Genomic DNA, 14,124 nt, shown 5'->3' on the forward strand with positions numbered 1-14,124 from the left:
GCGGGTTTTTTCATACTTATGACTTGCGGTGTTCCTCCTCATTCTCCACAAGAACGTAAGGGATTCGCGTTGTCTTTCCCCCAGGAGTATGACTTGTCTGGGTCAACCCTTCTTCCACCAAGGTCATACGGAGTGCATACCCTATGCGAAACGATAATGGGATCTTTGTTCCCCGTGGGCATGTCACAGCCAATGGCTTATCTTGCGCATTCTTACTCAAAGTTACTCAACGGGAAATCGGATTCGGGAGGCGACATGGCGAGGGTTGATAGAGGATCGGGGCGGGAAACTCGGAAGTTCCCCGCGGCAAACTAGTGAGGGTTATCATCGGGAAGTCGCCATTTGTATATCAGAATCGGTTGTACAGATGGATTGAAATCATTTCATCAAAACAATTCAGAACAGTGAGAGCTTGTTCTTTGCCATTTTTCTTCTTTCACTTCATCTAATCCGAGTATTTGTTCCATAATTTTAAACCCTGATTCAAACACGATCTATACAATCGATCCTGCCTATTCTGGAACACTGTTTCGGTTTTCCTTCTTTTGCTCTTTCCTCAAGCCTATAAGTCATCCTCCCCATACAGGGCGACAAGCAAAATGGGAAGCATCGCCCCAGAAGCAGCCACCACCCCCATTTTCCAAACCCCATGGATCCAGACCCCCCTCGTCGAGTCCGCCTCTCTCTCCCGCGCAGCAGGCTGCCGCATCTTCCTCAAACTCGAAAACGTCCAACCAAGCGGCTCCTTCAAGTCCCGCGCCATGGGCAACCAGATTCTCTCGCACCTGAAGAACCCAGCCAACGCAGGCCGCCCGGTGCACTTCTACGCCTCGTCCGGCGGCAACGCGGGTCTTGCTGCTGTCTGCGCAGCCAGGAGTCTGGGGTACCCGTGCACGGTTGTGTTGCCGACGAGTACGAAGCCGATGATGGTGGAGCGGTTGCGCACGGCGGGAGCGGTTAGTGTGGTGCAGCATGGGGAGACGATTTCCGAGGCGGGGGAGTTTATGAAGGAGGTGTTGATGAAAGTTGTTGAGGAGGGGGAGAGTGAGGATGTGGTGAAGATTGCGCTGCATCCGTTTGATAATGAGCCGATTTGGCAGGGGAACAGCACTATTGTCGATGAGCTTGCCACACAGCTTCCTACGTCTGCATCTGCGGAATCTTACCACGACAGACCCCTCCCGCTCGATGCAATTATATGCAGTGTTGGCGGCGGTGGCCTCCTCAACGGCCTGATCATGGGCCTCGAGCGAGAACGCCAGAAGAAGCACCTCCCCGTTTCCAAGAAAGACATTCACCTCCTCGCCATCGAAACCCAAGGCACCGACTCTCTCGCCCAAGCCATGGCCCAGAAATCACACATCTCGCTTTCCAAAATCACCTCCCAAGCTATCTCCCTCGGCTGCGTCCGCGTTTCTGAAAAGACCTTCAACTACGCCCTCTCCCCGCCACCGGGGCTCAAAGTGCACAGCGCCGTTTTGTCAGATGCAGATGCTGCGCGCGGCTCGCTCCGTCTTGTTGATGATGAGCGGTTGCTTGTGGAATTGGCGTGCGGTGTCTGTGTTGAGGCTGCTGTTGGCGATGCTGGCAGAACGCGTGCCGCTGCTATCAGCAAGAAGCGGAAGAGGTCTGCTTCTGACGAGGGGTATGGGGATGATCGGTCTTCTGTCGAGAATGAGTCTGACCCGGAGGAATACAACCACTCCGCATCTTCTTCTTTCAGTGCCGGATCTTTGCCGTCGTCGGTATCGGGTGAGGCTGGCTTGTTGCAGTCGAAGCTGAAGCAATTGGTGCCGGATTTGAACTCTGAGAGCCGTGTCGTGATTGTTGTTTGTGGTGGGAGTAATGTTTCTGTTGATGTAGCTGTGGAGTGGAGGAAGATGCTGCGAGAGGGATGGGGTGAGCAGTAATTCTTGTGTGTCTTGTTGCTTTTTTTTTTTTTTTTGAGGTTCATTGTTGGCGCATGGCATGGCGTTTTTGAAAACCGCGCACGATGCATAATACTTGTTTTGATACCTTTTGTTTGATTCAGCACGTTGGTCCTTTTAAAGAAGAGAATAGATTTTTTCAATCCTTCCAATTCAACGATATCAAGATAAATAACCAACGCAATGCAACCAACCCCAATAATCAAATCAAGCCGCAGAAGATATCATCTGAATCCGATAATCCCAATAATTCGTCCTAATCGGATCGTACTTCTCCTTCAAAAGCGTAAGCATTCGAACCGCTTCCTCCTTACTCTCCTGCGCATACACATCCGCCAGCCACTCTAGCGCATGCGTGCTCTTAACAACAACCTCCCCATCCTCCTTAACAACAACAAACTTCCCGGCAAACTCCCTCCATTCCTCCAACCCCCGATCCGCCGCCCTCAAAACCCCGCGCGCATAAGCCCACGGGCTCCGATTCTCCGGCGCCCGCACAATCTTCGCCTTCGCATACCCCAACTCCCCATCCACAACATCCTCATCGACAACCGCCATCCTTCCTTTCTCCGAGCCCGGCGCATCGCCATTCGACATTCCCGCCGCGGGCTGGTCATCGCGGGGCCCGAAGCGCAGCATGAAGCGGTGGTTCCAGGCGGAGTTGTTGCGGACGTCAGCGTCGATGAGGGACTCGACGTCTGCGAGTTCAACCGGGTGGTCCCAGAGCTTGAAGTGGCGGACAAGCCAGTGGCGGTAGGTCCAGACGTGGTAGTTTTTGGAATCTTGGGCGAACATCTCCATTAGGAAGGCGGGTTCTTTTTGCGGAAGGGTGGGGAAGTGTGCTGTGCTAGACATGAGGACTTGGCGGTGGTGCCTGTGTCCGGTGTTAGTATTCGAGTGATATAGTTGGTGTTTTTTGATATGAGGGAAGATCAATTGAACATACCAAATCTGGTAGTTCTTTAGGTATGTCAAGGACACGCCGTTCAACCACTCAAGTTCCTCGAGCAGATCTTTCTCCAGGGCGAATAGGATCTTTGCCCGATATATCCTGTCAACGTAGTCAGTAACAACGAATTTAACGGGACACGAAATAAACATACCATACTGTATAATGCGCCGGGTTCAGCGAGATGATATCCTCCGTCAACTTCAACGCCCGCTCCGACATCTCGTTGGCAGCCATTACCGCACGCAGATAAGACATGGCCTCCAGATAGTCAGTCGCGTAGGCAATGGTCGCCAGAGGGAGAGCCCCCGAGTCCGAGCCGTCATTTAAGGGAATGGGCTGGATGTTTGCCCATTCAGGGTCTGAGGAGTATCTGCCCGCCATTGTAGAGAGGATTGTAGATATGTGATATTGATATGCGAGAGATTCAAGCTAAAGTGTTTGTAGATATCCAATTCAAGAGTCCTAGGTGGTTGTTGAAAGTTAAGCAACCGTTGTCGCGGAGTCTTGATGCGGATCAAACACTGTGCGCCTGGGCGATGCACCGTAGATGATTGATTCAATAGCGGCAGAGATGGTCCCAAATACCTGTTGCTTCCAGTAGAAATTGTAAATTAAGAGAAACGGCGACGTTGAAGAAGTGAATGAGCGAAGATGAAATAAACGGCCGTTGAGGTGCACGTGTGGGGCATGTCACCGCCTGAGGCAGAGACAATGGCCGAGAACAATATCAACGACAAAACTACTCTTTCTCTCCATTTCATACATGACTGCTTCACCTAGAACTAACCCAATGAGAAAGGACTCTGGCAGTTCTCTGCTTGACTATGGCTGTCTTGCTATACCCAAACAATGAGCAATTGACGGCTGACTCTTAACCTGAGATTAGCCTCATGTCCAAGCACAGGAGCTCACTCGAGTCCCATCAGTGCTGGCAATTATTTCCAATCAGGAATTTTCCTGATTGCAGAGCCAGTGCACAGATAATTATACACGTTTCTATAATCTATACGGACTACAGTACAGGACTTTTCTGAGACGAGACACTTATGCTTGTCTGGGCAAACTCTCGACGACTGCAGACGCACTTTTTCTTAGCAAGATTGGAATTGGAAAGTCTTATACCACATTAACGAAGCCACCTTACATCTCCTGTTTATGTCAGCTCCGAGCTAGAAAATTTAACGTTGAGGTCGAGATCGTTTCGAGCCCGGCTCTTTTTCTCCCGAGATATCCAAAGCTTCGCTATACACCTATGGTCATAGGTTTTGTCATACAATCCACAGGGACGGTGGCTTCCACGCATAAAGCAGTATACGTGAAGCAGACATCGATACTCCGCGAGGCTGGGGATTACAAAATAATCATTAACCATTGTAGACGGCTCTGCCAACAAATTTACCAACATTATCCTAAAGATAACTCCGTCCACACCTATGTGAGCTACATCAAGGCAGACAGCCTTGAGTGCATCTGACAGTCACCAATTGGAGGACGCACGGTGGATACAAGGTCTTTAGTGATAACTCCATCGGCGCTATCACCACCTCATAGAATGCACCAATTGATTTTCGCACCCGAGCATCAAGTTGATGTCGCGAACCACAAAACAATCTTCGCCGGTCATCGACCCATCGAAATGGGTTGTTGAAGCAGGCATTTACTAGATGAAATAGCGAGCTACCATACATGGTATGTTGTATCAATCCTTCTATTATTAAATTTATACACGCAAAGGTTATAGCCGGCACTCTATACGATATGACACTAATTGGTGTGAATATACTCCGCCGTACCGCGGCCCTACGCCTCTCCGTCAACCACCTACACTCCTTGCTATTGCCGCCCTGATACCCGCTAATCGTGGGGGGTATGAGGTGCAATACCCGCAGCGAGCTCAAGGACGCCACCACTAGCTAACCTCGAGGATGTTGCCATATATGACTAGCATTTTTGCTCCTTATTGGCAAAGCTATCGTGCGAGCATATGCCCGGGTATCAAGAGGCCGGCAAAAAGCATTCTGATGGAAACACCATTCATGATGGTACTACTTGAGACAAAGATACGCTCTGGAGTCAGGTTGTACCAACAGGACTCGACAATCCGATAGAATTGCTATCCCCATATCCAACCAAGCTAGAGACACTGCGCCCCTTTTCCATCGATTGGGAGAGAATCCCTCGACCCTGTTCAGGCAGGTTTCCAGACACTAGAATTCAACATAGAGAAGACTAACATAGTGGCCTAGTGGCTATAGGCTCTGGCGGGCCTACTGAACGAACTTAGATTGATTATCTATACATCCGTTAGATACTCGCCATTAGCTACTCACCTTGTTTGAGAATTTCAAAAAAAAAAAAAAAAAACCACTCCTTTTGCAAGATTTCCCTTTGTATGAACATCCATGAGGATATTGGACACGGACCATGAGCAAGAACCATTGACAAAAATGGGCTGCAGGCTCTGTTCGACTCATATGGACGCGAAACGAGTCGACAGCAAGGTTACTATGGAGGGTTCCTGCAATCATGCTCAATGAGCGGAGTCCACCGAGAGGATTTTGGAACTAGCGACCCGGGACCATAGGTCCAATATCAGGGTCTTAAATGCCGTTGAGGGCTTTCTCGAAGGCATACGAAGACACCTAATGTCACAAGAAGGCAGTCATCTCAAAGAACAGCAAGCTGCCAATGAAGAAAATTATAAGACGCTGAAGGGGCTTGCCTTCCCTTTGACAAGGGTCACCTGAAAATCAGCATGTATGAATAACTGTCTGACGAGGATACTAGATGGTTTCGACTGGCTTCTTGCACGGTGAGATTTGCAAAAATCATATGATAGCCTGACTACGAATGTTAATTTTGGGCTTCGGGACTTCCAAGGGATTGCATTTAGGTTGTTTCTGCGCCTAGCAAGTTCCTTCACGCATACAACTACTATAAACTCAATCCAGTAGGCGGCCCGTAATAATCCTTCAACTCTTCCTCCTCTTCCTCCTCGACACCTTCATTCTCCGTATCCACAGCATCCTCCTGCTCCACAACCACATTTCTTCCCCTCGAAGATTTCCTCGACCCAGAAACAACCGGAGTTCCTTTCTCCCCCTCATGCGCATATACAGTCTCATGCTGACTCCCCTCCCTCGGCAGCCGTATAGCCAAAAACCCATCCGGTGCACGTTCCGCTCGGTCCATGATCTCATTCATGTACTTGCGGACTTCGTCGGCGGGCTTGACGACGCGGGCTAGGGGTTCGAGGACTTTGGGATTTGGGCTGGTGATGCGGAAGGTTACGGGTTGGTAGTATTCTTTTAGGATGGGTTCTTTTTTGTCTTCTGGTTTTGGTGTCGGGTCCGGGTTGTTGGAGTCGGTTGTGGTGGGTTGGTCTTTTCTGTCTTGTGCTTCGGTGGATTTATCTTCTGTGGTGGGTTTGGAGTCGGGGGCTGTTGATGATGGGTCTGGGTTGGGTTTTGGTTCTTCCTTGCCCTTGTCGTCACCCTTTTTCTTTTTGTCGGACTTCTTCGATTTGGTTGATTTTCCTTTTGCTCGTGAATTGGCTATTTCTGTTGCGGTTTCTAGAGGGAACGGGGTATTCGGGTCGACCTTTCTGACAACCAGAAATGAAGCAAGCACTGTATTCCCTCCTGGCAACCAGTCCAATATCGTATATTCAGGGAAGAGGTAGCGATCTCCAGATCCCGCGTGGCCGGAAGTACTGCTTCCGTACGGAGTCAATGGTGATGTAAATTCAAATACCACCGACTTATAGTTCAACCTTGGCGGAGGGGGCGGTGGTGCTTGTCGGTAGTAAGTAGCGGGTGACCCATACTGCGGCGGACGGGAGTGGATTGGAGGCTGGCCTTGGTACGGAGGTTGTTGGTAGGGCGGGTATGGAGCACCTGGGCGTGGTCCTGCTGCTTGCGGGGGAGGGGGCTGCGGCATCGGACGGACTGCAGGGCTCGGTTGTTTAGAGTTTGGATGAACAGGTGGTGCGCTTGGTGCAACGCCAGGATTCGGTCCTGGCGGTGGTACATGCACAGATGTTGGTTGGGTTGGTGTGGCGGCGCCCGACTCCTGTTTGACTTGAGTCTGGGGAGCGGGAGTCTCTGGTTGACTCGCTGATTGCTGGTTAGGGGTCTGCGGTGGAGGGTTACCAGAAGGTGAATGCCGCGGAATCTGTACTTCCACCGGTTGCATTGACTGGGTTTTCGGTTGAGGAGTCTGCTGTGCTGGAGGAGATTGTTGCGGAGGCGGAGGTGGTTGAGATTGAACAGGAGGAGCGGGACTAGGACTAGGACCAGTATAACTTCGAGTAGGCGTAGCTTGTTGCTGCTGCCGCTGTTGTTGCCGCTGTTCCCTGGCTCTGATGATCGCATTGAGCTCGTCGATATGGGCCTGGAATGCCCGAAGTTGTTCCTGCGTCGCCTCTGTCGATGCCACCACTCTCATCAGGGCCTTCAACTCTGGATCTGAAGCTGCTCGGGTCGCAAGCATCTGAATAACGGGGTCCGGACTAGGCTTCGCAGGTTGCGGTTGTGCAGGCTGTGAAGGCGACGGACGCTGCTGCGGGCCCGGAGGCGGAGCATGAGCAGGAGGGGACATTTGACCAGGAGCACGACCCTGCTGCGAAGGCGGACGCATAGGCTGGCCCCTTGGTTGATACCCTGGCGGAGGAGGGCCCGGAGGGATGGTTTGAGGGTGATATTGCTGCGGTGGTAATGGATGCTGCGGAGGAGGTGGAGGAGGATAAGGATGATATTGCTGGAAGTTGTTGGGATGTCCGTAGTGAACCATCGGCCGCTGGGGAGGTGTATACTGAATGGGAGGCGGCGCATTGGGGTCCTTAACGGTGTAGAGCATGCAATCAAAAAGATGCGGTCCAACCATGATATGGCAGGGCCCGACCTTCGACATGGACTCCTTGGGAGGGTTCTTGCCTTCGATTTGCTCTCGTTTGGTCTTTTTCGGTTTTGTCCAGTATCGCACCAGGATGCCGTCGCTCAGCCATTTTTTCTTCGACCGTTCGAGGGACGCGAGAAGCACCGCACTATAGAAACAAAACTTGTAAGCTTCCCAACCAAGTATGGTAATTCAGATGCAACAAGTCAATACCTCTCTGCAATCGACTGATAGTCCTTGTCCGAAAGCGACGCGACTTGCTGCGGCGTGGGGACGGTGGGCAGGCCCTCTCCATCCTTGATCTTGATCGGCAACGGGGTCGCGACAACTGCGGGTTCTGGAGGCGGCGGGGGAGTTGAAGTCTTTTTCTTGCTCGATGACTGTGTTTGGGGGATCTGTTGGGGCGTGGCTTCAGAGGCTCGTCTTTTCGCGGCGGGTTCGCGACGTTCGCGTGCCGGGAGTTTGCGCTTTTCGGCCATGGCGATTAAAAAAGACGGACTTTTATCAGATGTAAAGGAAAAATGAAACCATCCCGAAAGCGTGGAGAAGAGGATGGCGAGGCGAGTTGGCAAACAGGAAAAGCAGCAGAGAGGTTGAAGAAGAAAAGTATCGGCGGGCGGAGATAGCGATAGAAGTTCACCACCGCTACTATCCACCGTTACTATTATCACCACTACTACAACCGTCGCAAAGATTACAAGTACAAGCAATTGGACATTTAACGGTGTTTCTGAATAATTTTGGTGCTTTTATGGGCTTGTAGATATTGGCAAGTACATCCTCTGGCTCTCGCTAGACAGGAAATGAAGCTGACTATACGCAGGATATATATCGTCAGCATGGAACTGCTGCCCGTCTTCAAAAGAGCATACTGGACACTGGCTGCTGCAGGCCTGTTTTATGTATGCTTCATCATCTCCATGACCTATCCCACGGTCCAACGATTGTAGGTGGTATCCCTTGTACCCTGGATGGATTCCATTCTGATAACCGGGACCATCCCAGTGTGCTGTACGCGAATAAGATCAATCCGACGCTCTGGCAGGATGTCAACGACGTCGAGCCCTTTGGATTTCTGAGTATGCCTCCAGGTCAATGGAGTTTGACTGACAGTGTGAGGCAGTTATTGATGCTCGAACAGAGACACAGGTTCAGCCTTTCCATCTGAAAACTCCAGACAACGAGACGCTTTATGGTTGGCATCTTCTTCCGCTGCATCTGTGCCATGAGCATGAAGAAGAACTGGCTGCAAATGAGCCTTCTGGCCCGGCTGAGGACTACACCAAGACATCCGCGTTTAAGCTGCTTGCCAATGACCCGAAGGCTAGAGTAGTCGTGAGTTGTAAGTACTGCCTACTGATCTATCCTGATTTGGCACTTGTATAGAAGCTAAGTGTATGCAGTCCACGGCAACGCAGCCCACCTAGCATCTGCCCAAAGACCAGAAATCTACCGAATGCTCTTAGGTCTCTCCAACCCCTCCGACCCCGTCCACGTCTTCGCCATCGACTACCGCGGATTCGGCATGTCCACCGGCTCTCCCACAGAAGAAGGCCTAATCACAGACGGCATGTCACTCATCAACTTCCTCACCTCCGCCCCCTTGAACATCCCCCCATCCCGTATCGTCCTCGTCGGCCAAAGCCTCGGAACAGCAGTCAGCGCCGCAGTGGCCGAGCGCTGGGCCTTTGGATCCTCAGACCCAACCGCCATCCAGCCTGCCATCAAGAACCCGGAGCCATTTGCCGGCGTAATCCTGCTCGCGTCGTTCAGCAACGTCGCTAGTGTGGTTGAGTCTTACAGTCTAAAGGGCATAACACCGCCCATGCTCTCTCCGCTCAGAGGCTACCCTCGCGTGCAGAAGTGGGCTGTAAGCCATATCCTCGACCGCTGGGATACCGCGGCACGCGTGGCCCGTCTGGCGGGTATTGGACCGACAGCCCAAAACGACTCTGACACCGGCTACGTTAGTAAGAATCTGGACCTGGCTATCGTGCATGCCCGGGATGATGTTGAGATCCCGTGGTACGAGGGCCGTCGTGTTTGGGTGGCTGCGACAGGCGAGGACCGGCCGGATGTTGTTGGTCGTTTAGTTTATGAAAAGAAGCAGAAGAATGGGCCGGGTGAGGTTAAGATTTGGGAGAATAGGTCGGCTAAGGATTCGTCTGTTGTCAAGAAGGTTCGTTGGGAACGTGTGGGGTATGGAGGTATGTATTATCCGTCTTTTGTTATGGTGATTGAGCGAGACTGACTCGATTTGACCAGGTCATAACCGTGTTGCGACTTTCTCTGTTGCGTCTTTGGCTGTGCTCAGGGCTTTTGAGAATTGATTACGATGCATGATGGTTTATAACTGCTTTATTCCAATTGTGACAGAATAAAGGCAATGCCTAGTATGTGATAGCAGATAGCAACGCGACAATCAAGTCAACTGTGCATACATGTACATTCACCAGATACTTTGTCAGGCTATGGTAACTCCAAAACAGCTGAATTTTCTAATTACAATGAACAACAAATAACGTATTTTCCATGTACCGTTCTATTCTACATATCTCAGGTCATCAGTCAATCAGAATAGGAGAGTGTGAGGAGGCATATTAGCATCGGATTCAAAGGGGCATAATACATGTCGGAGAAGGGAAAGAGAGGGTTCGCGGATGAGGGATATATAACTGGGCGGGAGGAGATTTGTGATTCTTGTCAGGGTTTAAGGACTTATTTCTTGTGTCTGTCGGCCTGGGCCTTGAGGTACTTGTCGATGAGTTCTTTCCTGCGCGTGAAGAAGAGTTTGCGTTAGTAATTGGGGGTAATTGAAAAGGGAGGGGGGGGCTAAGGAGAGGAACGTACTGTAATTGTCCAGGAGCCTTCTCGTAGTGGCTGAACTCCATGGTGTATTCACCCTTACCCTGGGTGGCGGCACGCAGGTGGGAACTGAAGCCGAACATACCATTCAGACTGCAGTCGGCGTACACGGTGAACTCATCAACACCGACTTCACTGTCGTTGATGGTGGCATTGCGCTTGTTCAGAAGCGAGATAACGTCACCCTGGAACTCAGCGGGAGCCGTAACGACCGTCTTCATCAGGGGCTCCAGGACGGCAGGACCACTCTCCTGGAACGCCTTACGGAAGGCCTGCTGCGTGGCGTTCTTGAAAGACATTTCAGACGAGTCAGTCATGTGAGTGGCACCGTCATTGATGACCATCTTGGTGCCCAGCACCTTGTGGCCGATGAGCGGGCCCTTGTCGCAAGCAAGGTGGAATCCCTTTTCACATGCGAACAGGAACTTCTCTGAAATGCTACCTCCAACAATCTGCTCTTCGAAGTGGTTGTCTTCCAGCTTGCCGGTTGGCTCCATCCAGCCGACAACACGGGCGTAGTCTCCGGGACCTCCCGACTGCTTCTTGAGCAGGTGATCGAACTCGACACGGCGACCGATGGTCTCACGGTAGGCGACCTGCGGCGGGCCAGTCTCGCAGTCGACGCGGTATTCACGGCGCATACGCTCAATGTAGATGTCCAGGTGCAGTTCACCCATTCCCGAGATGAGGGTCTGTTCGCTCTCGGTGTCGTAGGTCACACGGAAGGTAGGGTCTTCTCTCTGGAAACGAGCCATGGCCTTGGAGAAGTTGGCTGCGTCCTTGTTGTTCTTGGGTTTGATAGAGAGCGAAATGACAGGCTCGGGAACGAACATGGATGACATGCTGTAGCCCAGCTGTCCGTCAGTGAAAGTGTCACCGGAAGCACAGTCAACGCCGAAGACTGCACAGATTTCACCGGCACCAATCTCCTGGACTTCCTCCATTTCATTGGAGTGCATACGCACAATACGGGGCACCTTGACCTTTTTGTCGTTACGGGCGTTGAAGACGTTGGCTCCCTTCCGCAGGGTACCTTGGTACACCCGGATATAGGTCAGCTGTCCAAAGTTGCTCTCTTCGAGCTTGAACGCCAAACCAACGAAAGGCAATGAGTTGTAAGGAACAAGCTTCACGGAAGCCTCGTTACGCTTCTTGTCAAGAGCAGTGTTCTGCACCTCGGATGGGTTCGGGAGGTAGTCGACGACACCGTCCAGCATGGGTTGCACAGTCTTGTTCGCCAGCGCGGATCCCATGAAAACCGGAGTAAACTTGAGCGAGATGGTTGCCCGTCGGATAGCAGCCTTAATCTGGTCTTGCGTGGGTTCCTGTTCTTCCAGGAAAAGCTCAGCCATTTCGTCGTCGACATCCGCGAGTGTCTCGATGAGCATCTTCCTCCGCTCTTCCGCCAACGACTTGACCTTCTCGGGGATCTCATCGGACACGTGAATTTCTTCGCCGCTCTCCCCAACGTTGCGGAGCGTCTTCATCTGAACCAGGTCCACAACGCCTTCGAACTCGTCTTCGGCTCCAATCGGCACCTGGACGGCGGCAGCGGGGATCTTGAGCTTGTTGTTGATCTGATCAATGGCCTTGAAAGGGTTGGCACCCATACGGTCCATCTTGTTGACGAAGGAAATACGAGGAACGTTGTAACGTCTCATCTGTCGGTCGACGGTGATGGTCTGCGACTGCACACCCGAGACGGCGCACAGAATCATGACTGCACCGTCCAGAACACGCAGAGCTCTCTCGACCTCAATCGTGAAGTCAATGTGTCCGGGAGTGTCAATCAAGTTAATGTGGTACTTCTCGTCCTCGCCATCCTTGTTCTTCTTCACCCAGTCACAAAAAGTAGCCGCAGACTGGATGGTGATACCCTTCTCACGTTCGAGATCCATGGAGTCCATCTTTGCACCAACGCTGTCTCGACCACGGACTTCGTGAATGGCCTTGATACGACCGGTGTAGAAGAGAACCCGTTCGGTTGCGGTGGTCTTGCCGGAGTCGATGTGTGCCTAAACCACAATGCCCTGTCAGACTTGGGGAGCTGTCTTATTCTCAGAAAAAATAGATGTCCATACCGCAATACCAATGTTCCGAACTTTCGAGAGTCGTGCGGCTTCAACGGGATCGAGATTATCAATGATGGCTTCTTGCGAGAGGGTTTCCGGATTCGACGCAGCAGCTTCGAGCCTAACAAACAATAACCAATTGTCAAAACCATTCACAGTACTTAAAAAAAAAAAAAAGAAGAAGAAGAGAACAAGACACTCACACTGCAGCTGCCGTAGCCGACGCATGTCTCCTCTGCTGCCATTGTGAGTTGCAGACAGTCTGATAAGCCGGGCCAGCAACAATGGGGTTCCGGAGGGCGGCCGTCGACGAGGCGCATCGTTTAGTGAGGAACTGCTGAGACTGGAGTCGAGCAGACGATCTGGTCAGGCCAGAAACGGCACGGTATTGCAACCGTGCAAGAGCTGGGGATCTCATGGCTGTCTGTCGTCCGCCCACACGCAGTAAAAGAAAGTTGAGGCTTTCTTTCCTTGCAATTCCTTTTCCCCGTAGCGATTCGATTTCTTTGCGGAGAGAAAAAATTTGGAGAGACAGGTACAGGTCACGTGTAAGCTATATCATTGGCCAATGGCTTACTATCAGATATTCCTTAACGCCGACTGGACATTCAGTTCAGCGTTCGAGCAGTTGAAATGGAGTTATAGAGCAACCTCTTGTGCAATTGAAGAAATTATTTGAGAGGACGTTGAATAACTGTGCTGACATTGGTTGAATTACTGGCATTGTGTTGGATCTACGCCAGTTCCGATATCATACTAAATTTGTCCACTGTAGCCGAAGGATGTTCTCGTTTTTATTTTGCTCATTTGATGTGTCTGACAGCTGTCTGCCAATACGGAAGCTAAAATTCAATTAACAGTAAATGAATAGATGAGATCAAATCCGAGCTTAACCAGCCCTCGGAAGCCCAAAGGTCAGTTAAACACGGCGGCTGTACCAGATACTCGTCAATAGTACCCTCCATGGCAGCATTAACGAAGAGTGTATGGGCACCGTGCTGAAAAGGATGCGAGTCGTCGCTGCAGTGGCTAGTTTGATAGTTTGTGTCGTGGGCGTTCTCCCGAACGATGGAAAGTCTTTGGACCATAGACGAGTTCCCGTTGTCAATGTCCGTCATGTGGGAAGGCTTCTCACTAACCGTTCATGTCCACGCGACGAGCTTTGCTCCCCACCGCTCGTGGATGTGACCAAAGCAGTGCATGCGCGGTCTGGCCCGAGCAATAGCTCAAATAGATCCGAACTACCTGCATGTTGATAATTAGCGTAATCCATGATGCCTTTAGGCGGTCCATGTGATGGCCACATCAACGTTGCTTGGGATCGCAAACTCATGGCCTTGCTCGGGATGATACTGGAAACCCCAATCTCCAAAGGAAGGGGTGTATGAGCTGGCGTAGACGGTTAGTGATG

General features: G+C 51.4%; 5 protein-coding genes across 5 annotated transcripts; 2 read left to right on the forward strand and 3 right to left on the reverse strand.

Moving 5' to 3' along the window:
- Positions 1 to 599: 599 nt before the first annotated feature.
- On the forward strand, positions 600 to 1,910 carry ACHE_70800S (putative L-serine dehydratase; the record flags this gene model as incomplete). Its single annotated transcript, XM_043283172.1, has 1 exon — positions 600 to 1,910. One exon carries the CDS (start codon positions 600 to 602, stop codon positions 1,908 to 1,910), a length of 1,311 nt encoding a protein of 436 aa, XP_043140479.1.
- Positions 1,911 to 2,135: 225 nt separating this feature from the next.
- ramB (bifunctional protein farnesyltransferase/protein geranylgeranyltransferase) lies at positions 2,136 to 3,261 on the reverse strand (the record flags this gene model as incomplete). Its single annotated transcript, XM_043283173.1, has 3 exons — positions 2,136 to 2,802; positions 2,875 to 2,979; positions 3,032 to 3,261. The coding sequence occupies 3 exons, from the start codon at positions 3,259 to 3,261 to the stop codon at positions 2,136 to 2,138; spliced, it is 1,002 nt and encodes a 333-aa protein (XP_043140480.1).
- Positions 3,262 to 5,814: 2,553 nt separating this feature from the next.
- ACHE_70802A (uncharacterized protein) lies at positions 5,815 to 8,255 on the reverse strand (the record flags this gene model as incomplete). The annotated part of the gene is made up of 2 exons (XM_043283175.1): positions 5,815 to 7,924; positions 7,990 to 8,255. 2 exons carry the CDS (start codon positions 8,253 to 8,255, stop codon positions 5,815 to 5,817), a joined length of 2,376 nt encoding a protein of 791 aa, XP_043140481.1.
- A 360-nt stretch (positions 8,256 to 8,615) lies between these two features.
- ACHE_70803S (alpha/beta hydrolase) lies at positions 8,616 to 10,106 on the forward strand (the record flags this gene model as incomplete). Its single annotated transcript, XM_043283176.1, has 5 exons — positions 8,616 to 8,722; positions 8,782 to 8,855; positions 8,918 to 9,118; positions 9,180 to 9,983; positions 10,042 to 10,106. 5 exons carry the CDS (start codon positions 8,616 to 8,618, stop codon positions 10,104 to 10,106), a joined length of 1,251 nt encoding a protein of 416 aa, XP_043140482.1.
- Positions 10,107 to 10,494: 388 nt separating this feature from the next.
- On the reverse strand, positions 10,495 to 13,131 carry MEF1 (elongation factor G; the record flags this gene model as incomplete). The annotated part of the gene is made up of 4 exons (XM_043283177.1): positions 10,495 to 10,549; positions 10,627 to 12,656; positions 12,723 to 12,834; positions 12,917 to 13,131. The coding sequence occupies 4 exons, from the start codon at positions 13,129 to 13,131 to the stop codon at positions 10,495 to 10,497; spliced, it is 2,412 nt and encodes an 803-aa protein (XP_043140483.1).
- Positions 13,132 to 14,124: the final 993 nt, after the last annotated feature.

Source organism: Aspergillus chevalieri, chromosome 7 (genome assembly GCF_016861735.1).
Source record: "Aspergillus chevalieri M1 DNA, chromosome 7, nearly complete sequence".
NCBI classification, from domain to species: domain Eukaryota; kingdom Fungi; phylum Ascomycota; class Eurotiomycetes; order Eurotiales; family Aspergillaceae; genus Aspergillus; species Aspergillus chevalieri.